The sequence below is a fragment of the Pinus tabuliformis genome, chromosome J, assembly GCF_031772625.1.
Source record: "Pinus tabuliformis cultivar Carrire ecotype Pingquan chromosome J, CPIR1, whole genome shotgun sequence".
NCBI classification, from domain to species: domain Eukaryota; kingdom Viridiplantae; phylum Streptophyta; class Pinopsida; order Pinales; family Pinaceae; genus Pinus; species Pinus tabuliformis.
In genome coordinates, this window is record NC_142295.1 from 1,321,078,543 (window position 1) to 1,321,102,948 (window position 24,406).

The following is a 24,406-nucleotide window of genomic DNA, read 5'->3' on the forward strand; positions in this document are numbered from 1 at the left end:
CAATTCAGCAATCACATCATCATGATAGTAAAATGCAGATAGAACATAAACAACAATAGTAGAAGACAAGCCAACACAAGAGGACACAAGATATGGCACCAACCAAGGACAAACCCCAATTTGGGGAAACCCTTGATCAATTCTTCTTATAATTCTTCAAAAGTTCAGTAGAGAGAGAGAGTACAATTTACAATATTCACTTGCCCAAACTGATCAGTCAAAATAGTAGAAACAAAAAGCCCTAACCAGAAAGTCAACACTGGTCAACAAGGCTAAAATTGACATCCAAAGCAGCTCGATCAACCTTGGTCAACTCGGCCTCCAACAGCGAGATAATGCAGTCCAAAACAGTGTGAAATTAACCAGTCAAACTTGGTCAACTAAAGTCAACGCAGCAACCAAAACTAGGGAAGTCAACGCTGGTCAACGCAAGGGTTAAACTACCTCGATTGTTGTGCCCAAAACAATGGCCTACCCAAACAGAAGTCTCCCTCACAAAACTGAAGTCAACGTTGGTCAAAATCGACATCCTGAAATTTCAGTCAAATCTGGTCAACGCAACAGCTAGAAAATCAGACCTTCCTTCGCACGTGTGGAGAGAGAGAGAAGCCCAGAAATCTGTACCCAATCAAGATGAGAGAGAGAAAGATGAATGAGAGTGATGCCAAAATGAAGAGGCGGCTCCTTGTATTTATAGGCTAACGTTGAGGATGAATAGACGTGACTATTGGGCCTTTGAGCCTACATGAGTTCGCTGGCCGACCTTGACAATTTGTCTATAATCAAAATAAATTCATAACTTCATTTGTATATGTCAAAATGGGATGATCTTTAGATCAATCCTACACATCTCGGAAAGAGGAATCCAAGAAAAATATCAATTGCCTCATAAGAGCTATCCAAAGTGATGTTTCGCCCTAATTGCCAAATTTAACAAATTCCAACTTCACCCGGTGACCCCAAGAAGTGTGTATGGCCCTACTAGCTACTAGTGTGAGCTGTAAGAAGAAAATTTGTAGGAAGCCCAAAACTCTTGGCTAGTATTTCTCCTCCTATAGTTGAACACTTCTCTTCCCCAAATCTCCCAACCAACTCCCTCAAAATTTCTCCTATTCTCAATGGTTGCTCTAAAGATGCCCAGTAACACCTGCACAGGCCCAAATTGGGACAAATTAGTTCTCCAAATACCATGCCCTCACCCCTGCAAATTACAAAAGGAAGCCTGCTATTCTAGCAGGCAATTTTGCTGCAAAAACTTTGGTCAAGCAACCCCTTTTGCTAGCTCCACTCAACCCCATGAATTTCTCTTTTGCACTCAAGGAGAAGCACGCACTAGCTAAAATGATCTGCGATGTGGCTCTACAAAAGCCCGGGATGTATTTCTCTCTACTCTCCTTGGGTGACACTTGAAGTTCACCAAAGGTAGAGGTGGCTTTCCCGCTTAGGAATTCCTTGCGCTAAACAGCTCAAGAAAACTTGTGTTCAGAAGTAAATTTTGTCAAAAGATCCCAAATGGAGGCCTCCTTTCCTTATTTATAGAAGTTGATCCTCTCTCCCTTGGTGGACCCCATTTTCCACTAGTTCGCACTGGTTTCTTTCTCTCTTTTCCTCCACAAGTGTGAATTATCTCTAGAGGTCAAATTGCCTGCTTTTTGTGGTCCCCACATTCCACTAAGGTTGTAATTTCTCCTATTCTCCTAAGTCCTCATGTCTCCCATATCAAAATTGCCTCCAATGCCCGAATTGCAAAATTGTGCTACGCTTAGCACCACCCCAAGGATCCCTGCTAACCTCCTCAAATGAAAAATCAAAATTGGGATATTACAATCCTCCCTGCCAAAAATTGCTTGTCCTCAAGCAATGCCTAAACAAGCGCCCCCACTATCTACTAGCCCAAACGATCACTGCAAACAATACCGAGTTCGCAAATGTGCCACTGAATCATCCCTACCCCATGCACTATCTTATCATAAAGGAATCCCTCGATACCAAGATCCCAAGACATCCTGATCAGCATGAAGCACCCCTTGCTCCACCCAATGCCCAACCAAGTATAAGCTACAAAAGCCCTCTGCATACTGTCTAAGAGTAGAGCATCACGATAATATAAAATCTTGATCATCTCCACATGAAGTTTCCCTACTGAGTAGTTGATATCATGCACTTCAGGAGTAGGCTCCTGAAGATACAATACAACCCCTATGGAGATGAATCCTCACCCACATGAGCTCCCCGTGATCTCCCTCTGTTGATCATCTTGCCATGCTGGTGAGGTCCCCCAAGCCAACAACAAACCACTAAAACCCAATCGAAGATCTAAATGATCTTCCCTTGTAAGAACCAGCTCATCCTTAAGGGTAGTTGTCCTACTAAGCCCTGTGATGCCAAGATCCCATGCCCATTGTAGTGTGAAACTGTCCTGCTGGTACCACAACACCCTGGTCATGACTGACTGTCCAACATGCGTGTACTGGAGCTTTCTCTCCTGTAACTCTCAGCCATAATATCGTAATGATGGAAGCTCTGCTCAGCCTACCAAAGCAACTCAGTTATTCCAGAGACTACCACTCCATGGCTAGTCCCAGTCATGAGAAAAAACCTGCCTCGCATAAGATGAAAGCCTCAGCAATTCCCCATGTGCCAACCGGAGAATGAACTGGATCCCCTGTTATCATGGTTGTAGTCACCAATAAGTGGAGTGTCCCACCAATCAACTAGATCCCTGGATCCCATAGCCACACTAGAGGTCCACAACTCCCAAACTTCCCTGCCTGCTGTTGTGACCTACTACTAGCTATTGGGACCCTCTTGTGCCTTGTCTCCGACCCATGTATGTATCCAATAAGCAGGCACCAAGCATCAAGAATTTGTCCCACATATGCCAAACTACTCCACTCCTGCCAAACCACAGCGAAATCTACTACCCCAACTCCTGATCATGCCCCCAGTCACTGCCTAGAATCTGGATACCCTCCTGTAGACGAAGTCTACCATCCCCTGTACCTCAAGCCCACCTAACGCCTTAGACGGTCTTGCCAAAAGTGCGCCATACAGCTCCCTCATGCCCACCTCCATAAATAAGAACTCAGGGGTAGAGCATACACTACCTCTGCAGCAAGCCACACACTCCCCAAGCCTGTACCTATTAGCTCGTACCCTGACCAAACACATCCGCTGAGAAGTCTCTCCCTAGATACTTTGTGTCCCAACTAACTGTCTCGAGTGAGCCTCACGCGTCCTGCTGCTCATGATGGAGGCATCAAGAGGCAACCTCCAACTCCTGTGTGTCTGCAAACAAGGTAGAAGTGGGACAAGCGCAAGAGTCCCCACGGATATCATCAAATGATACTCATTTGCATCCTCATCAATCCTGGGTGAGCTACACCCAATGGCACACCTGTCATACCTATCATGTGGTCTCCCTAGAGGTAATGCTCCGAGATCCCAATGGGCAGAGTCACACAGCACTACACGCGGCCAAGCATCCCCGCATACAAACATGTATCTTCGTGCCCCTTGGCACACAACTACACCCAATTGCACCCCTCTGTGCACTGTTGGATACCGCTACCAACTGGCCTATCATCTTGAATCAATTAGCATCCCTTCGGTGTTGAAGCAATCGTCTTTCCATGCAGAAACTCAAAGTGGTGAGAATCGCTCCTCCTACTCCACAGGGCAAGCCCACACATCAAGGTACACCACCATACACCTTTGTGCTCCCATTGGGTACCATTGCTTACTATTGTACCACCCCGCATCATGAGGCATCTCACATGTGCCAGTGTATTTGCCACTCTGCTAGTGAACCCACCATAATGTGGGTCATATCTCCACATATGTCCTGGTAGACCTAAGCAGCCTAACTCCACATATGATAGGGTAAATATCGTTACTGTGTCAATCCTCAGTGATTCTAATACCCAATACATCAATGGGAGAATATCGTCTCCATAAAATGCCTTGTCTGATGGCATGTTGATGTCACCTCCTCTTAAAAGCTCTTGCCATAGTATGTTAATCATCCTGTGACTCCATACACAACCAACAAGCGAAGTATGCATGCTCCCTTGACAATCCAACCCATCACTAATGCTAATGGAGGTCTGAAAGTGTGTGGATGACTAGTCACCGGATCTGCCACACTGCCAATAACCCCGCCAGCCAAATCCATGATGTGGTGGGGAATCCCACCTAGATCCCAACATCCATCGTCCAACGTCTAGAGTATATGGTAGGAAGCCCCACCTAGATCCCAATGCCAACCTAGGCCTCTAGTATCCCCAATGTCTGGGACTTCCTATTGAGCTTCACTCTCGACTACAACCTCTCCATAAGTCTAGCCCATGACTCCGGGTACCAACTCAAAATCTCTTGCCATCCAACCCCAAGGGCAAGATCAATGCACGTGTACCCACATGCACAATAACCTCAACATGCAAATGTTGCACCCTATGCAACTCATGTCGCCCCATCTCACTATCCTAGTCAACACGTGAGATCTAACTAGGTAACTCTACCTCCCTCTCTCCAATGTGTTGAGGTAACCTAACAGTGTTTCTAGCCCCATATATGTGTGCCTGGAAAGGGCTGCTCCGATGCTCTAATGTGTACTCCTCTAGCTATACCATTAGGTAATCCAACCACTCCCCAATGCGAGTCAGCTTGGTTGCTACCTCGACACCAACCACTCTCATGCACTCCAGCTCCTCGTTCTACTGCAGAATGGTCCCTTGGACTATCGTGGCCTTCTTTTTCAATGCTAGAAGGTTGGCCTAGAGTTGATGAAACTGTTGTGGGTTGATATCATATGTAAACGTGATCGCAGCTTTGGATACCTCTGTGTCTCCTGCCACCTCATCAACGGTGAATATGTCCCCTGGCACCTCATCAATCTACAACGGATGGCCATCGTCTGAAAACTCAGTCACAGCTCTAGGTACCTCATCAACTGTTGGCACCTCATCAATAAATGGCCCTCTGAGTGTAAGCTCTACTCTCTCAACTAACTTATCAACCGGAGCCATCAAAGGAATCTCCAACAAGGGTGACTCCTACGTCACTCTAGGTATATCTATGTACTCCTCTTGCGTGCCAACAGCCTCATGCTCAACCTCCTCCTCAAGCTCCTGATATCTAAAGCCAGGTCTCCACCAGGCAAAGCGCCTCTCAGTTTCACCCTCTAACTACCCCTATCCTTTCCACTCCTTTTGAGGAGTTTTGTTGCCCTGATTCTGTTGATTTCCCCACATGGTGTAAATGGCTGCACCCCCGTGACATGCACACATCTAGTGTCTCTGTCATAAGGAAGAATATGGCATTGGTCCATTATCTTCCTCAACTGGGCCAACATCTCATTTTTCCTGTGGATACCATCCTGGATTTCCTGCATACTCCCTTTTTGCGTCATTGGAGTGCCCATAAATTCACCAATCATTGTGCATGCATGTCTAACAATTCCATGATCTTGCTAGCTTCCCCATAGCTAGCCAAGATCATGCTCTAATACCACTGTAATATACCAAATTGAAATTTACAGCAAATAACAAAGATATGTACAAGGAAGCAACGACAATAAAAAAAATTCCAAGCATGACATGAAAATACACAAGAAACTAAGCCAAACAACGGAGTCATTTTATGAATACAGAAATTGGGGTAAATAAATGGCAAAGAATGATAGAGCCTAGGACTGTTATGCAAGCTAGGCAAATCCCAGGTGAAATCTCACTGACCTAATTGTCGAAATGGCTCCAAACTGATAATGCGCACTACCCAGAAAAATTGCTACAAGCTGCCAATTGGAACTGAACTTTCTTCTCAAGATAATGTCTGGATGCTCTAAAATTGCCGCCACGAGCTCCTCATCCTAAACCCAAAAATACCATACCTAGAAAAGGGTTCCACTCAACTCCAAGCCAAACTGAACCTACAAAGTGATGTGAATTACCCAGCTAACCAGCAATACGCGTTGAGATAAGAATGTAGGATTTTGGCCCGAGTACCGCCTGGAAAATTCTATAAAATTAGTTTGAGCCTTCTCTAAATAAACTCAGGAATTCTTTGGGTTGATTCCAACTTCACTCGGTGACCCCAAGAAGTGTGTGTGGCCCTACTAGCTTCCAGTGTGAGCTGCAAAAAGAAAATATGTTGTAGGAAGCCCAAAATTCTTGGCTAGAAATTCTCCTCTTGTAGTTGCAAACTCCCCCAAATTTCCTTACCTCTCCTAGCCAACTCCCTCAAAATTTCTCTTGTTCTCAATGGATGCTCTGAAAATGCCCAGCAACCCCCGTGCATGCCAAATTGGGACAAATCAGCTCTCCAAAATACCACACCCTCACCCCTGCAAATTACCAAAGGAAGCCTGCTCTTCTAGTAGGCACTTTTGCTACAAAAACTCTTGTTAAGCAACCCCTTTTTGCTAGCTCTACTCAGCCCCACAAATTTCTCTTTTATGCCCAAGGAGAAGCACACACCAACTGAAATGATCTACGATGTGGCTTCAAAAAATCCCGGGATGGAATTCTCTCTACTCTCCTAGGGTGACACTCAAAGTTCACTGAAGGTAGAGGTGGAATTCCCGCTTGGGAATTCATTGTGCTAAACAGTGTTGGTTGACTTGGCTAAACAGCTCAAGAAAACTTGTGTTCAGAAGTAAAATTGTCAAAAGATCCCAAATGGAGGCCTCCTTGTCTTATTTATAGAAGTTGATCCTCTCTCCCTTGTTGGACTCCATTTTCCACTAACTCGCACCTCTTTCCTTTCTCTTTGTTCCTCCACAAGTGTGAATTATCTCTAGAGGTCAAATTACCTCCTTTTTGTGGTCCCCACATTCCACTAACGTTGTAATTTCTCCTATTCTCCTAAGTCCTCATGTATCCCATATCAAAATTGACTCCAATGCTCGAATTGCAAAATTATGCTATGCTTAGCACCACCCTAAGGATCCTCGCTGACCTCCTCAAATGAAAAATCAAAATTGGGGATATTACAGAATCTTCTTCATGACGACCAAGGATGAGGTCTTCAATTGTTTTTGGGAGTTCAAGGCGCATGTGAACCAAACAAGCAAGAAGATCAAGGTCTTGAGGTCAAATAATGAGGGAGGGTACACCTCCAATGACTTCAAGCATTTCTGCAAGGAGGCAAGGATCAAGAGGGATATGACAATCTCGTAGAACCAACAGAATGGGGCTGCAAAGAGAAATAATCAATCCATCATCAATTCTGCCAAGGCTATGCTACATGACTGGGAGCTGCATATGTTTCTTTGGGAAAAGGCGTGTAACAATGCAATATATGTGTAGAAGTGGAGTCCTCACAGGATATTGGGGGACAAGACTCTTGAGGAGGCTTTCACAATGGTGAAACCAGAGAGAGGATTGTTACCTGCTAGATGTACCTAGCGGAGAAAGAAGAGAACCATCGAAGTTGAACAAGGCACTGGGCAAAGTTTCAAGTCCAGAAGTCCTACAGGGAAATTTGTCCCCTTATGCTCTCTTCTTTCTCTATGCAATTTCCATACCCCATGGTGGAATTTCAAAAAATGTTACTAGCATGATGAAATTACGTAAAAGACTTAGCCCCTTGGGACTTGGTTATTAAGGAAGTTGCTCTAGAGTGTTTTTTTCCCTTAATTAATTATTTTTTGCTTTTTAGAGATTAATAATTAATTGAATTTTTTCACTCATATTCTCCAAAGCTAGAGTGTGTCTTAATAACTAGGCCCTAAAGGTGTTATCTAAGTCTAGGGTCAATCTATATTACCATGCTAGGCATTATATTGAGCCTTGTGAAATTTCATTAGGTTTTTATAGGATTTTTTAATAATTAAAAATTTCCTATAAAACATAAATTTTTAAATAAGTTTCATGTAACAAATAAAAGTTGTACTAGGAGGTTTCATATGACATGTAGGTACCTTTTTTCTAGCTCAGAGTACCCACTTTACTTTAGTACCCCCTTCTTGAGAAAAAATATTAAATTTTCCTCATGAAAATCTATTATTCACTCAAAAAAGGTGAATAAATTAGCTCCCTATTCTTAAAGAATCTCCAGTCTTACTAAGACTCATATTCAGTTAATAACGAGTTGGAGACAAGATAGGAGATAAGTCACGAGTTAGGGGGGAGTTAAGTGATATGTTTAACTTGTCTCCGTCTCACTTAGATTCAATCAATTAATAATGAGTTGGAGACAAGTCAGGAAGAGTTAAGTGACAAGTTAGGGGGAGTAAGTGGGCATGTGGCAAGTTTAACTGTTTGACGAGATTCGCACTACTCTATGGAAACTCCTCCCTCTTGGTCTATAAAACAAAGCAATATCCTCTATTGCGAGTGATTGGTTAGAGGTTGGAAAGAGTGGGGAAGAGATTGTTGTTGTTCATTGTTTTATCAATTTGTATTGGAATGAAAGAAAGGCTTTGAATTTGTCTTGTGTGGTGGCTTGATTTTCACATGAGGTAATATTGTTTATAATGTATTGTCTTGAATTTCTTGTTATATAGGCCTCTAAAGGGGTGTTGTTGCCCATAGGAGTAGATAAACAAATTTGGTTATTTGTTTATCTTCTTGTTGTCTTACATTTGAAATTAAAGATTACATGTTCTTCTATTTTGATTGCCATGTTTTCCAAGTTTCATATGTAAGATTGCACCTATTTTAACCATTTTCTTGGCAAGTCTTTAAGAAATTGCAGGTATCTCAAAATTGAAGGATTGGGTCCTCTTTGGATAGAGTATCCATTGTCCTTCAACACATAAGGAGCTACATTCCCACTAAGCACCAACAATAGTTTCCATTTGCCTAAAGATTCCACTCAATCTCTTTCCTTTCTTCTTGCTTACAAGTTCTAGAAAAATCTCACAAAAATCATTGTTTATTTTTATGAAATTTCATTGTCATATCCAACAAATTAAGTGCTAATTTGCTGTTGTCCTAGAAGCAACAATAAGCAGCTAGGAAAGGTTAATTTATTTTGGCTTTTCTTTAGTTGTTTTAGAGTAGAATTTGCTTCTTTTCTTCAATAAATTTCACTTGGAATTTCCGGTATTTTTCTACTAACAATGCGGGTGTTCCCAAAGTGTTTGGGGCATCTACAATGTGGGTGTTCCCAAAATGTTTTGGGGCATCTTTCACAAGTCTTTCTTCACTGATTTTTGCAGGTTCGTGAACATACAAGGGGACGTGCTACTGGATTTTCTCCAATTTGAACCATCCAAAGAACCCGAAAGAAACCCATAATCTTCCTCCTTGTAAAAGAAAATTAAAAACCATTATTTTGCTATTTTCATAAGGGATACCTAGCATTCATAACAACCATTGTAACGTTAAGGGAGCTAGGGGAGTCCCCTAGGCATCCCATTCCCCCTACCCAAAGGGGGTCTTTTGTGTTTTGTCTCAATTTTTGTGGTGTGTCTTATTTGGATTAAAATCAACCCATGCACCGCAAAACATCTTAGATTAGATTTATTTTATTTAATAAATTAGATTTCATTTTGGTGTTAGATTAGATTATTTTCCGCATAAAACAGCGAACCTTCCCACCGGGTCCTGTTATGCTCTCAACCATCGCAAGCAAAAGCTCGATCTTTGGCATGATTCAAAGAGGACTCGTGTTGGTTGAGTAGTTTAATAGGGAAAACCTTTTTAGCCATTTATCGTGAGTTTGGGAAAGGATTGTTGACTTGTGAAATCAGGGGAATGCCTTGAAGCTAAGCTTCTTCCCGTTGGATCTCCAAACAACCTTCTTGATCTCATTTGAAGGATAAAGGTATTTTTCATGCAATCACATAGATCCCATATTCATCCTTTCATTGCACCCACTAATAATCCAAGTGAAAACTTAATAAAATTAAGTTAATTAACTAAGAGCACAATTCAAAACCTTTCGCGAGAATATCTTTTGTGCCACAATTACCATTTGTCCGGAATTACTTTTCTAGCACTAGTCTTTATTGTCATTTCATATTGTTTGCTTATGAATTGTTTATTTATATGCTTGTAAGTTACATGTTGTTAATTTCATGCTTTTGGTAATTCAATAGAACTCCTAGAATAATTTGTTTAACATTGCTAATAGCTTACTTAGCCTTAGCTTATTTTCTTAGGGTCTAACCCCTTGGCTTCACTAGGAGTTAGCCTGGAGGGAGGAGTCGCAATTGAGTGATAGCAACTCGATTCGAGACTTTTCCCCAAGGCCACACCTAATGGATTAAAGATTTCTTCTACGTAACCGAAGGTGTGGATTAGGCGGCAACAAGGACACTTGAGGATCTTTGGTTGTCTAGTATACATCCATGTTCCTATGGAGAAGAGGAAGAAGTTGGAGCTTTTAGAACATAAGGTAATTATTTGTGGGATAAAACAAGACTTCAAAGAATTATAGGAAGAGACTCTAGAGGAGTCTAAAAGCCAACAAGCATGAAGATGGAGAAGAGAACCTGGACCTGGCCGATATGGCCAAGAAGGGAAAAGGAAAGGATTCCAAGGGTAATAATGAGGGGGGAACCTCTCAGCTAGGAAGAAGGACTTGAGCAATCTCAAGTGTTTCATTTGCCACAAGAGTGGGCACTATGCATCACAGTGTTAGGAAAAGAAAAAGGGAAGACGAAGACATGGCAAATAGCAGCATCAATAAAGGTAAAGATTGATGAGTTTCTAGTGAAGTTCTAGAATGACTTAACATTTGTCTCTTGTCTATCTACCAATACTATCACAAGGAGTGCTCAGTCATTATGAATATAATTATATTCATAACATTCATAGCAAAAAAAGATATCAAGCCCTTTCATCAACAAGCTTCGAGGACAAAGCTTTTTGAAGAGGAAAGCAATGTTATGAATATAACTATGTAAAAGTAATAAATACAGATAATAAATAATAATCACAATAATATGTAATAAAAGTAATAATTAGTTAAACAAAGAGGCATGTCTAAGGAGGCATGACCGTTCATAAAGGGACTCCTGCCTAGGGTATATAAGCAAGCCCCTCACTCTCAATTGTAGCATCATTCTAATTCATACATTTAATATATAACATTTCTATCCTCAATGGATATCTTCATATTCCAAGTCTTCTAGAGTATATAACTTGAAGAATGAACTTTGTTTGTTCCATCAATACTTGGATAGTGGTGCATCATGTTATATGATAGAGGCATGGGACCTATTTAATAGTATGATGGAGAGTGACTTAGATTTATCTATGAAGCTTGATAATGATGCCAAGTATGCAATGAAGTGGGTACGAACCATTAAGTTGCAACTAGAGTTAGGAGGGACATTGGAAGCCAAAGACATGCTATTGATACCAGGACTAAAGAAGGACTTGCTCTCAAACTCGATGATCCATGAAAGAGGATATGTAGCCATGTTTAGGAATGGGTAGGTGCTCATTTGTCCGAGGAAGTCTAAACTAGACACATCAGTGGTTACTGGGGTTAGAGAGAGCAACTTATACAAGTTGACGGGCAAAATTGTTCATGCATTGGTACATGATAGTGACATCATGTGTGAGCTATGGCCTAGGGGCATGGGACACTTGCACTATAGCATGTTGCCAATCTTGAGGGAAATTGTCACTAGTCTCCCAGATTTCAACATTGAGTAGTGGGGCATGTGCAGAGGGTGTGCACTTAGAAAGAATGCCCAGATTGCTTTTCCAAACAGCAAGAGTAGGTGATCATTCATGGATATGTGAGGAGTTAGGTGGTCCTTCATGGCATCCAAAATCATCCACTTGGCCTTCACTTTCTATTTTTTATGTGCTGCCAACTGTTGTGAATCTGTAGTTGGAAGCACATCCTTGACAATATCCCAAAGATCATTCTCTTCCAATAACAATGTCACCTTGACTTCCCTGGGAAAAAAATTGGAGGCACCATCCAATCTATCCTCAAATGTGAGGTTAGTTGTTGCCATCTTTGAGATCAAATGCACAAACATCCCAGACTTGAAAATAAAACAAAAAAAAATGCCTTGCAAGTGTGCTGAGTCCTTCAAGCAACATTAATGAAACCCTCTAACTGTTGGTCCTTGATTCCGACAGCTGATCCACAATTGTAAACCCTCAAAGATCTCAATCAAAGACAATGCTCTAGTACCATGTAAAATTTTCCTAACTCAAGATGGCTGTTGTCCTATGTTTCTTTATCAAATAACTCAAACCTTGAATTACTTTAACAACAGAATTAAAATTCTGAAAATGCAACAGTCACACATATAACTGAAAAACATAAACAGGAGAATCAAAATAATTTTTCAAGTAATCAGCTTAGCATTAATGATAAAAACTTACAAGGACACCTCAAAACTGAAGTCTTCAGCCTGCTAGACACTCAGATCTGCACTAGATCTACTTATTGGTCACTCAAGTCTACTAGATCTGCCTACTGAATACTCATATTTGCTAGATCTGCCTGCTAATCACTCAGATCTACTAGATCTACCTGTTGGATATTCAGATCTGCACTTTATTGAGTTGTACAACACTATTCGATCTGATCTGACCTTGACTCCTCTCCTATGCTCTGAATCTGCTCAAACAATCTTTCTTTGATCTCCTAAGTCTTCTTGATGTCCACAATGTGTGTAACAACTTCCATCTTGTCATATTTGTGCTTTGAGTGAGATAACTGATCTCTTCAATTTAACTAATCTCCCCTATCTTAGCAATTACTTTATACTAATCTTCTTAATCTTGTTAAATAATGAATCCATACAGGTGAAGATAGTTTTTAATATAGGAGGAATGACCTGTTATAGAGTTTTTGTGAACCCAACGTTTCAGACTGTCAAGTGAGTCCATCATCAGGGGATGCTTCAATAGATATTCTCCAGATCTTAATGATGTATCTAGGAGCTAGATTTACGTTATACAATTTTAAGAAAATTTAGATAGGTTTAGCTTTGGATAATCTTAATTTCTCGAATTCTGATGCGCTGTCCATCATATTCCTTCCATGGTAGGATTTGATGTTGTTAAATAATGAATCCATACAAGTGAGGATAGTTTTTAATAGAGGAGGAATGACCTGTTATAGAGTTTTTGTGAACCCAATATTTCGGACTACCAAGTGAGTCCATCATCAGGGGATGCGTCAATAGATATTCTCCAGATCTTATTGATGTATCCAGGAGCTAGCTTTAGGTTACACAATTTTTAAGAAAATTTAGATAAGTTTAGCTCTGGATAATCTTAATTTCTCGAATTCTGATGCGCTGTCCATCATATCCCTTCCATGGTATACCACTAAGATTAAATATATTCAGGAGATCTCTAGAATATTTCATTTAGATTTCTAAGATTTAGGAGATCTAGGGAAATTAAACTATCACTTTTATTTAAAACATGAGAATACAAGATGGTATTATTTCCCACTTTTACTAAGTGGTCACTAGAAGTTGTCTTGAACCCCTTCTCGCACGTGCATGCCTAACATGTGCAAGAAGTTCCTGCTCAAGCTACAATTCTCAACAATATAGAATGTAATCTTTCTTCATTTTGAATAATCTACAATTTTCCTAAGGGAAAAGCAGCATTAAACGGTAATAAATAAGACAAAAAAAATTATTGAGAATGTATTGCTGCTATATTCCAAAAGCAGGCAAGGATCAAGTATAAATGAGAGTGAAGGCAGACATTATCTTCAGCAAGAACACAACATCACGAAACAGCATAGAAAGATAATTTTGATGGGAACATGTTCTTGCAATCTGAACTCTAAAATTAGATATGAACAGAGGAAATGGCAACGTTAATGGAATTCAGATTTGGCAACATGGAAGGAAGCTGAGAAGAACATTTGAAGGCAGATGGCAAATATGGTTACTCAAGCTTAAACATATAGTGTTTAGAAGAATATATAAACATGGAAACATGTGTTTGGACAAAAAAAGCGGAACAATAAAACATAAATTTGCCCAAATGGAAAAATAACATACAAATAGAAGTAGAAGTAGATACGTTTGACCTCATTGGTCAACAAAACATACATGATAACTCAGTTCATTCCATACTAGTCTTCAAACAGACCTATTCTGAAATGGAAAAGCATAGAATGAAAGTTACCTGGACACCAGATATTGCTTTAACAACTGTTGATTTCCCATGTGCCACATGCCCAATTGTACCTAAGCAAAGGTCATCATACTTGTCATTGAGAACCTCCTTTTGAGATCTAGCATTCCCCTTCGACAAATGTGGAAAGAAAAACAATGAAAACATGATAGGTACTGATCTATAACTTCCTTGACCATTTTGAAGAATAAGTTAGAGAAGATGAATGGAATAACATTTCAAATCTGAAGTTAGTTTCAGTGATACAGGAAAAATTTATAACTTTTGACAACATGAGTGCAAGTAACTGGCTTTTGTCTAATACTATAAATGATTTCATCTTTATTTCATAATTCTTAAAGTTTCATTGATACAGGAAAAGTTCATAACGTTTGACAAGGTGAGTGCAAGTAACTGCCTTTTGTCTAATACTATAATGATTTTATCTTTATTTTATAATTCTTAAACATAATTTCAAAGGTTTATCCTATTTTCTGAAAGAGGATGGGCACTGACATTCACTTCAACTCTTTCGGGCACTTTCTTTCCTCAAACACTAGGGGGAAAAGGCAGCTTCTCAGTGGCATCTTCTGACTGGGAGGATTGGAAAGCAGGATACAAGGGAGAATCCATATAAAAAGGCACTACAGCTTCATCTCCAAGAAAGGTCAGTTGAATTCAAAGGACATAAGATGATCCAAATCAATCAAAACAAGAAGAGCCTAATTAACATTTACTAATGTCGATGTTAGTGTCTTCTGCATCCTCTGTATTCTCAGTAACATGTTCTCTGTGTCCTCATTGCTCTCGAGCTCTGGCTAATTTGCAGGGTTTGTAAGTGTGGCCAAACAAGGCCATCTGGCTCAATCTCCTAATCTATCCATAGAGTATCATCTATCAATTGGTGTTGTTTCTTGGAAAGATCATACCTATACCCCCAGTCTTTCTGTGAAAGAAACCAAAGGGTGCAGTCACAAGTGAAAGTAAACCAGATTTTCTACCTTCTTTCAAGTTTGATCCCAAATGACTTCTCTTTACTACATGAGTACGCTCATAAGAACTCTAATTTTTCTGAGGGATTGAAGATGGATACTTGCGAGAATAATTCTATACCAAATGCTTGTAGCTCTAGGGCATGCCTACCATGAGGTGCCCACTAGCTTATCAGAACCCTACAGATACACCTATAATACAAAACTTCATACAAGCCAAACTCACCTTGCCAAAATAAAACTTGGGTCAACTCACTAAGTTTTAGATACAAATCGTCTTAATCGCATTCATGAATCCTTTCATCACCTTCTTCCCATTGGAATGAGGCCTCTTCTGTGTTACTTTAGGATGATATTATTTTTTATTCAAGGCAGAATATGACATATGAACAGGTGTGTTCAACTTGTTCTACCTCCAATGTATATATAATTCTACTTGTAAATATAAATTAGGACCTCCCTTATTTGTGATGGATCTGATCCTCCCAAACAGAGTGAAGGCTTTCATGTATCTCTCCCAAACATGGGCTACTTTATCTACATATATATCACATCTTGGGACAATGAACTGAACCTTAAATTTAGAATCATCCCAAAAATACCCATCAAGAACTTATGTCTCACCCTATGTGTAGCATCTTATTAAGATTGCCTCCATGATGCTCGCATGTCACTGGTATTAGTGACCAATAAAACCCCTTTCACCCCCCTCCCCAATTGTTGATGAAAATGAAGCAAAGATGAAATCAGGTAGGTTTAGCAACCTTCCAGTTGTGAATCTATGGTAAATTGTATGTGATTGGTGATGATGAAATATTAAATATAATAATATGTCATTTTTTTATGTCCATTTTCAATTCACTTGGGAATCGAATAATATCTCATTTTTTTAATGCATTACTTAATTCATGTACACAACATGGCATCCAAAAAGAATGTTCGTTACTAATTTTGAACCAGCATACCTATTTTGCAGAGAAGACATGCGTTTATGATACTTGCATGACATTAGAGGCCCCTCCTCATCAATGGCCTCGCATAATTATAACTTCGAGAAGATAGTGTTTTTCTCTTGCCCCAAACAATCAATTGCCCTCCAAAAATAGAGACTTCAGGTTGAAGATACAATGATGCTTTGAACTCCATCTTGTTGCCACAAAATCTAGCAAGCCTTGGAGAGGGAAACATTACAAGGTGTAAACTAGACAATGGGACAACAATGGGGTAGAGGCCCAATGTCACCTCAGCCAAAACCCCGTACTCTTTACGGATTTTCACCAATGGGAGGAATCCCGATAAGAGAGGTAGAGATCAATTAAAAGTAGATAAGCCATAGATAAGGTAATGAGATGATCTCACTAGGGTTCATTCAAGATAGAGACACAATATAAATTCAAAGGCTATTTTAAGGAAGCAATTTGCTCTCAATGAAAAGACCTAGAAAATGGAGGTGCAAGACCTAAGGTCCCAAACGTCGAGACCAAAGAGAAAAGGTTTCTTATAATGAAATAAGCTAAGCCAAGGTTCATGAAACCTTCAAATAAGTCCTTAAGTTGAGAGAACAAAGACAAGGGTTTCCCTCTTAGGGCAAAAGAATATATGGATGAAACTTGAGCAGATGCTCACTAAATTGATAGGTTTTGTGGCAAACCAAGTGTTTAGGCTCTCAAATCATCAAACCCTTCTCCCTAGAATTTCGCTCCAAGCCCTAATTGCTCCTTTAGCCTTGAAAGGACCGAAATTTTAGAGGGGAAAAGATGGATGAAAAATATGATTGATCACCAATGACTTGGACTAATGCCTTGTCCCTTGGGTATATGGAGCTAAGGATATCAAAAATAGGCCAATCTTGTTCTTAAGGAGGCTAAAATTTGATGCCCTAGCACACATTTCAAGCATTTACCCACTTCTAGGAATAATGGAGTTTTATGGGAAGAGCTTCCAAGAGTTTCACCACTAGGATAATTCTTACAATGTCATGTATGAGTAATGCATGCAAAATTCATCTAGATAACCAATTAACAAGTTTTCAACAAATTAGGGCACAATTTTATCATCATCTAGAATCAATATTTCCATACATTAGACATAGAAAATAGATCATTCAACAATTAGAAGTGCTTACAAGACAATTATGCAAGAAATACACCCATTGTGCCAAGTTATAGCTCCGAAAGATATCCAAGAATCAGCTTCAAATGTCAAAATGCATCCAATGATCCAACAGAACAAGAAGTGTGAGTCTCTCTAAGGAGACCGAAAATCCCAAGTTGAGTGATGATGAGAGATGAAATGACATCTATCCAATATATATGAGTCCTAACATGTGTTATTATGCCTACAAACCCCTAAACATAAAGTGATGGGCAAGAAACACCTCTAGGTCACAGGACGACCTAGTAGCCAATGTGATAAATGATAAATTGATGCAGGAGCATCTAGACCTAGCCAGCGATGTGATGGTGTGGTCACATGTTGTGGCTAATGAAAGTTTGGAGGAAGAATTGGTTATTTAAATTGTATTAATTTCAAATTATGTAAGTGGTTAATTTGTTGCCTAAAATGGCAAGTGATCCTCCCTGTGTGGAGATCAAGCCAATTAGCTATATTGATTAGTTAGAGTAGGATTTGATTTCTAAGAATATAGTGAATTCCTTCATTTCTGGAAGGAAACTGTTAGACGGAACATATATGTAATTTCCTTTCTTTTCTGGAGAGGGGAAGTCGAGAGGGAACAGAAAGAGAGGATTCAAGAGGGTGTTGTAAGCCTACGGGCAGATTAGGAACAGAGGCCACTAATTGAAGAATCAGGCCAGAGAGGAAAGATTTAGGAGCGCAGAATAGTGTGTGGATTGTAATTGAAACAAAGGTCTTTTAGTTTGTGTAATCGGGCCAAGGCGAGACTCTGTAATTATCTTCTTAAGTATGAATGAATGATTGTTGTGTATATGATTGATTATCGGGCCTGTGAAAACCCTCGTTGTGCTTTAGTTTTCTTTGTATTCAGGCCGTTGAATATCCCTTAGTTTTGTTATGTTTAACGCCTAAATGTATGATTGATAGAAGTCGGGGGCTTTATTTTAAATATCATTGCTTGATGCAGGTCGAAGTCTTTTTACATAGTTTTGGTCTCGCAAGCTAAAAACCCGAATTAAACTAAAAATGAGCGCAAACCATAGTCGGATTTGAAATCCGGAATTGAAATTTTATAGAGGGTGGCTTATATTCATATCGGGTCTGAAAGATTGATCGGATCGGCGCTTCGTGGTCGTTGGATCGTGGAATCGGTTTTGTAACAGTGTATGGTATTTCGGGTGGCAAAAGGACTATAAGTGGTATTGAATGACAATCGCCTAATCCCATTCACCATTCGAAACATGGCACGAGGGCGAACAGGGAAACCGCTTTATCGGGCGGTTAATCCCCATGTTAATTGTCCGCCCGAAATAAGATGTGGGTCGTCAAATCCACTCCGCGTAGATCGACGGTGGAGAATCGGCGCGTCTATTTAAACGTTCCGAGTGAATGCTGACCGTTGATTTCGAAAAGGGAATGAATGGCGGAGATCAACCGATCGGAGATCGGAGCGCACAATAGGAAGGTGATGGACCAAAGGACGGACCCGCCGATATATAGAAGCGGGCTTATAAACAATTCAGATCCAGTTATTTGTGTGGAGCGGGGTTTCCCGTGTATTTTCCACATTCCTGTGTATTTCAAATAAAAGTGTTGTTAGGGGTTTTTTTTAAGGCTAAAAGCGATATAAACCATTCCCGATAGTGTAATGGTTCCGATAGTTCAAGTGGTCCCGATTTTAAAGAAAAAGCACCAAAATTACGCTTCCAATATATGTATATGAGGGCATGAAACTTTAAAGGTTTTTAAGGGTGAAATAGTCCTGATAAGGTGTGAGGGTGTAGCAGCCGTATGGTTGCATCAATTTTTGGTATCAGAGCAGGAAAAAGGAAGAAAATTTCCTGCGAGAAGGATGTTTTTCTTATGAATATTTATGATACAAAAGGTATGAAAGTTGCAGCAGGTGAATGAATGACAATGTTGGGCACAGGACTACAGTGGTAAGACTGTAGAAGAACTTTTGGAAGTTCTTAGAGATCGTAGCAGAAGCTCATTCCAACTGAGGTTTGGAATAGATAGGGACAGAGGAGTCCTTAAGAGAAGTGAGTGAAGCAACCAGAGAGAGAGCAAGATTGCTCAGTGCAAGTTCTAAGGAAAGAGGACTTGGAGACCAGGCAGAGGAGAAGCTTGGGGAGAAGATCAACTTAGAAGGAAGTTGATTGGTTGCAGGTGTGGAAGCTCACACAGAAATGAAGATGCCTATGGAAAGTCATATGGAAGGTTCACAAGAAGGCTACAAGATGGAGGAGAAGAGTGCTCAAACAATCCATAGGAAACAGATGAGTCAAGCAAAGATTGACAAGGAAATGGCTGAGATAAGAGAAGAACTCGATGTGTTAGAAATGCTGCTAGAGGAGAACCAAAGACAAGGTTGGGTCTTGAAGAGGAAGCCAATGAAGTGGCCTAAGTTGCAGAGAAGGCTGCAACAAGAACAGGTAAAGTGGTTGATGAAAAACCTCAGAGAAGCAGAAACAAAAATGGAAGTTTCCATTTGTAGACCAGAACAGGGTGAAATGTTGGGTGAAGAGGATAATGGGAGATCAGCTGAAGATCTCATGAACTATTGGAATAGTTTAGAACAATTAGAAGATATGATGACAAGGGAAGCAGATGAGGCAATGAAGCCTTGTGATTTTAATTCTCATAGTTTGTGTATGTTTGCAGGATATGCAGAGGATGATGGATAGTCTGATGAAACTATCACAAACAAGAATGAAGCTCTTGAGGTGAAGTATGATGGAGAATGCCTTTTTGAGGAAGAAGGTGTTGATTTATTGCAGCATAGAAAGTTCATAGATGAAACTCTGTTTGGTGTAAGACAGTCAGATGAAGCTGATATGGACCAGAAGTCTAATGAAAATGCCATAGTGATATTCCAAGAAGGTAAACAAATGAATTTGTTTGATGAAATTGATGAAAGAACTTTGCAATATGATAGTGCAGAAAACAGGATAACTCAGGAGGATTGCCAGAAAAAAGGATGAAGTTGAGAATGAAAGTTGTGATGAACTGCTGGAGAGATTTCACATGGAAATAGAATTCTTGGAAAGATTGCTCAAGGAACCTGAAGGAGAAATGAAGCTTTCAGAACCTGATGAAGAAAAGGATATGGTTACTATGCATGATAAGGATGAAATGTCTCTAACATTTATAGAGTTAAGTAAATGTTTAGACTCTTCAATTAATGATGTGACTGTAGGTATGGAAGACAGCATTAATAAATATGATGTTGAAATCAGAGAAATTGAGCAAAGATTGTTTGAAGGTGAAATGGAAGATCAGGAGCAACAAGGAAGTTATGTCCTCAGAGACATTAAGGAAACAAAAGAATTAATCCAGCAAGATAAAGATGGAAGGAACCAACGATTTAAAAGAGATGATCAGCAACATGAGAATGAATTTGAGCAAGGCATTAGATTGCAGAAGTATAGCAATTGGCAGCAGAATGAAGAACAAAAGATTAGTTTGGCAGTACAAAGAAAGACAAGTGAAGATCGAAGATACAGATGGAGAATGAAGAAAAGGGTCAAGTGGAAGCTATTGCAACAAAGGTGGAATGACAAGCTGGTGAATGAGTTCAGGGACCTTGAACAAGTTCATATTGATTTGTTAGAGAACGAGAGACTCAAAGGAATGGAGTCACGGCAAGAAGGATCTGCTGAAATCCGGAAGATCTATGATGGAAGATTGGCGCTTGAAGCATCAAAAGAGGATGAAAGGTATTGTATTTTGAAAACTGAAAGTTGTTGTGTGTTTGCAGGTTAAGTAAACTTGAGGGAAGACAAGTAGTTATTGGAAACTGTTATATTAACAGGTAAAGAGATGACTACTCACAGTCATAGGAAGAATAAGGAGAAAAGTTACAGTCAAGCGAAGGAAGATGTCCAGTCAGATGACATCCAAAGGATAAGTCAAAAGGAGGATGGCAAAGGAATTATTGAGGTCAAAGAAATGTTTGGAAAGGGAGAGATTCATTCATATGAATATGGAACACAGAGTTTTCTCAGGAGAATTGATGAAGCTATTACAAACCAAATGAAGAATCTTATGAAGACCTTGGTGTTTCATAATTTTGAAGCTAATATTTTGTGTGTAAATGCAGGATACACTAAAGTAAGGCAATTGTTTAGTGTTGTCATAAGTGAAGGGAAAAGCAAAGATATGATTTTTCAGAAGTTAGAAGAAGGAAATTCACATAATCTTGTGATGCAGGGGAAAGAGCAGTTGTTAAACATAGCTATAGTGAATTATGCAGATATTAGACAACTATTGAAGACTGAAGCCAAAGGAGAACAGCTACTGAAGGTTGATATAGAAGACTTTGTAGATATTAAACAGTTATTGAAGATTATTGACCTTGAAGAAAGCCAAAGTAAAGAAGGACTATATGGAAAAGAAGTTGTCAGAAATGTTGGCATAATGAGGAAACAAGGTAAAGCATTTGCGTTTGATGAATTGATTGATTCTGGTGAATATTTGTATGCAGGAACAAGACAACGTGAAGTCAAATTGAAACAAGGAGTTGATTCTAAAGATCAGATCGAAGTAAGGAATGATGAGATCAGAATGTCTTAGAAAGATGGAATGATGTTGAATTTACAAAATGAAGTTGTTGAACTGGAGATGAGTTCAAGAGATAATAGTAACAGGATTACTATTGTACCACAAAGAGTTATTGATGAAGACGCTGAAGATGACATTTCAGAAGCAGACAAATATGATGCCATGATCCTTAAGGGTGCAGAAATTAAGTTACTAGAAGAAGACATATTCCAAGTACCTAAGTAAGCAGGAAGAATTCTTAGTTTTCAAGAAATTTGTGGAGTTGCAGGTATACTGAGCATTGAAGTAAGAAGAGGTGAAGCCATGAATGAGAAACCAGAAGGAGGAACTGGAATTATCGCAGGGGATCAGTGGAGAAGGCATTTGTACATTTCAGAAATGTATATGGAACAATATTGGCACAGGGATTATGATGTTCTTATGCAAAAACACATCCAGTTGCAGGAAGATAGTATTCATCATCAGAGAAGTGAAGTGGACAAAGAAATTCATGAGTTGTGGAGACTCATACAACAACATTCCAATAAACTAAATGGAGGACAAAAGAAGGAAGGAAGATTGGCTGGAAAGAATAATACAGGTGAAGGTAATGATAAACTGCAAATTAAAATGTGGAAGTTTGACATAAATTATGATGATGAACAAAAAGCAGTAACATATATGGAGAAAACAGCAACAGACAGTGAGAGCATAGCTAATGAGACAATGCAGCATAAAGTATGGAAATCTGAAGGACAACCAACAACAGCAGTAACCAAGGATAGACTACTGAACAAAGTATGGGATCCAGGAGGACACAGATCAGAAGCACATGATCAGGAGATCATGATTATTTTTAACCTTGGGAGTCTGATGCAGGAGCATCTAGACCTAGCCAGCAATGTGATGGTGTGGTCACATGTTGTGGCTAATGAAAGTTTGGAGGAAGAATTGGTTATTTAAATTGTATTAATTTCAAATTATGTAAGTGGTTAATTTGTTGCCTAATTCTGAACAGAATTGGGAATAAAATGGCAAGTGATCCTCCCTGCATGGAGATCAAGCCAATTAGCTATATTGATTAGTTAGAGTAGGATTTGATTTCTAAGAATATAGTGAATTCCTTCATTTGTGGAAGGAAAGTGTTAGACGGAACATATATGTAAGGGGAAGTCGAGAGGGAACAGAGAGAGAGGATTCACGAAGGAGTTGTAACTTGTAAGCCTATGGGCAGATTAGGAACAGAGGCCACTAATTGAAGAATCAGGCCAGAGAAGAAAGATTCAAGAGCGCAGAATAGTGTGTGGATTGTAATTGAAACAGAGGTCTTTTAATTTGTGCAATCGAGCCAAGGCGAGACTCTGTAATTATCTTAGTATGAATGAATGATTGTTGTGTATATGATTGATTATCGGGCCTGCGAAAACCCTCGTTGTGCTTTAGTTTTCTTTGTATTCAGGCCAGTGAATATCCCTTAGTTTTGTTATGTTTAACGCCTAAATGTATGATTGATAGAAGTCAGGGGCTTTATTCTAAATATCACTGTTTGATGCGGGTCGACGAAGTCTTTTTACATAGTTTTGCTCTCGTAAGCTAAAAACCCGAATTAACTAAAAATGAGAGCAAACCATAGTCGGATTTGAAATCCGGAATTGAAATTTTATAAAGGGTGGCTTATATTCATACCGGGTCCGAAAGACTGATCGGATCGGCGCATTAGAGCAGACAGAGCCTGGCTTGGAGGATTGCGACTATGCGACATGCAATTAAATCGTAATCGTCAGATCGCGATAAACCGTGGTCGTTGGATCGCGGAAGCGATTTTGTAACAGTGTATGGTATTTCAGGTGGCGGAAGGACTGTAAGTGGTATTGAATGACAGTCGCCCAATCCCATTCACCATTTGACACGTGGCACGAGGGTGAACAGGGAAACCGCTTTATCAGGCAGTTAATCCCCATGTTAGTTGTCCACCGGAAATAAAATGTGGCCCGTCGGATCCACTCTGCATAGATCGACAGTGGAGAATCGGCGTGTCTATTTAAACGTTCAAAGTGAATGCTGACCGTTGATTTGGAAAAGGGAATGAACGGCGGAGATCGGTGATCAGAGCGCGCAATAGGAAGGTGATGGACCAAAGGACAGACCCGCCGATATATAGAAGCAGGCTTATAAATATTTGATATCCGGTTATTTGTGTGGAGCGGGGTTTCCCGTGTATTTTCCACATTCCTGTGTATTTCAAATAAAAGTGTTGCGAGGGGTTTTTTTAAGGCTAAAAGCGATATAAACCATTCCCGATATTGTAATGGTTTCGATAGTTAAAGTGGTCCCGATTTTAAGGAAAAAGCACCAAAATTACACATCCAATATATGTATATGAGGGCATGAAACTTTAAAGTTTTTTAAGGGTGAAATAGTCCCAATAAGGTGTGAAGGTGTAGCAGCCGTATGGTTGCATCATAAATCTTCCCAAGGGTAGGCATTGAGGCCAAATGGTGCCATGTGTGATGTAGAGGGTCTCTAAAATCATGATGGAGGGGTTGGCCCCTCTGTCTCGGTGCAAATCATCCTGTGGACCCCCAAGTATGGTTTGGGGCACAAAACTAGGTCTCATGGGTCTCCATGTGGCTAAATCTTTGTGTTTGCTCCAATGCTGAGGGCACTGAAGATGGT

General features: G+C 39.9%; 1 protein-coding gene across 1 annotated transcript in view; it reads right to left on the reverse strand.

Annotated features, from left to right (window-relative positions):
- The window catches only part of LOC149232138 (uncharacterized), a 132,473-nt gene that overhangs the window by 62,760 nt on the left and 45,307 nt on the right, over positions 1 to 24,406 (reverse strand). Inside the window, exon 3 of the mRNA XM_089379369.1 lies at positions 14,073 to 14,134. Within this exon, the coding sequence (XP_089235495.1) occupies positions 14,073 to 14,134 (62 nt within the window). The remainder of the gene's footprint in view (positions 1 to 14,072; positions 14,135 to 24,406) is intronic.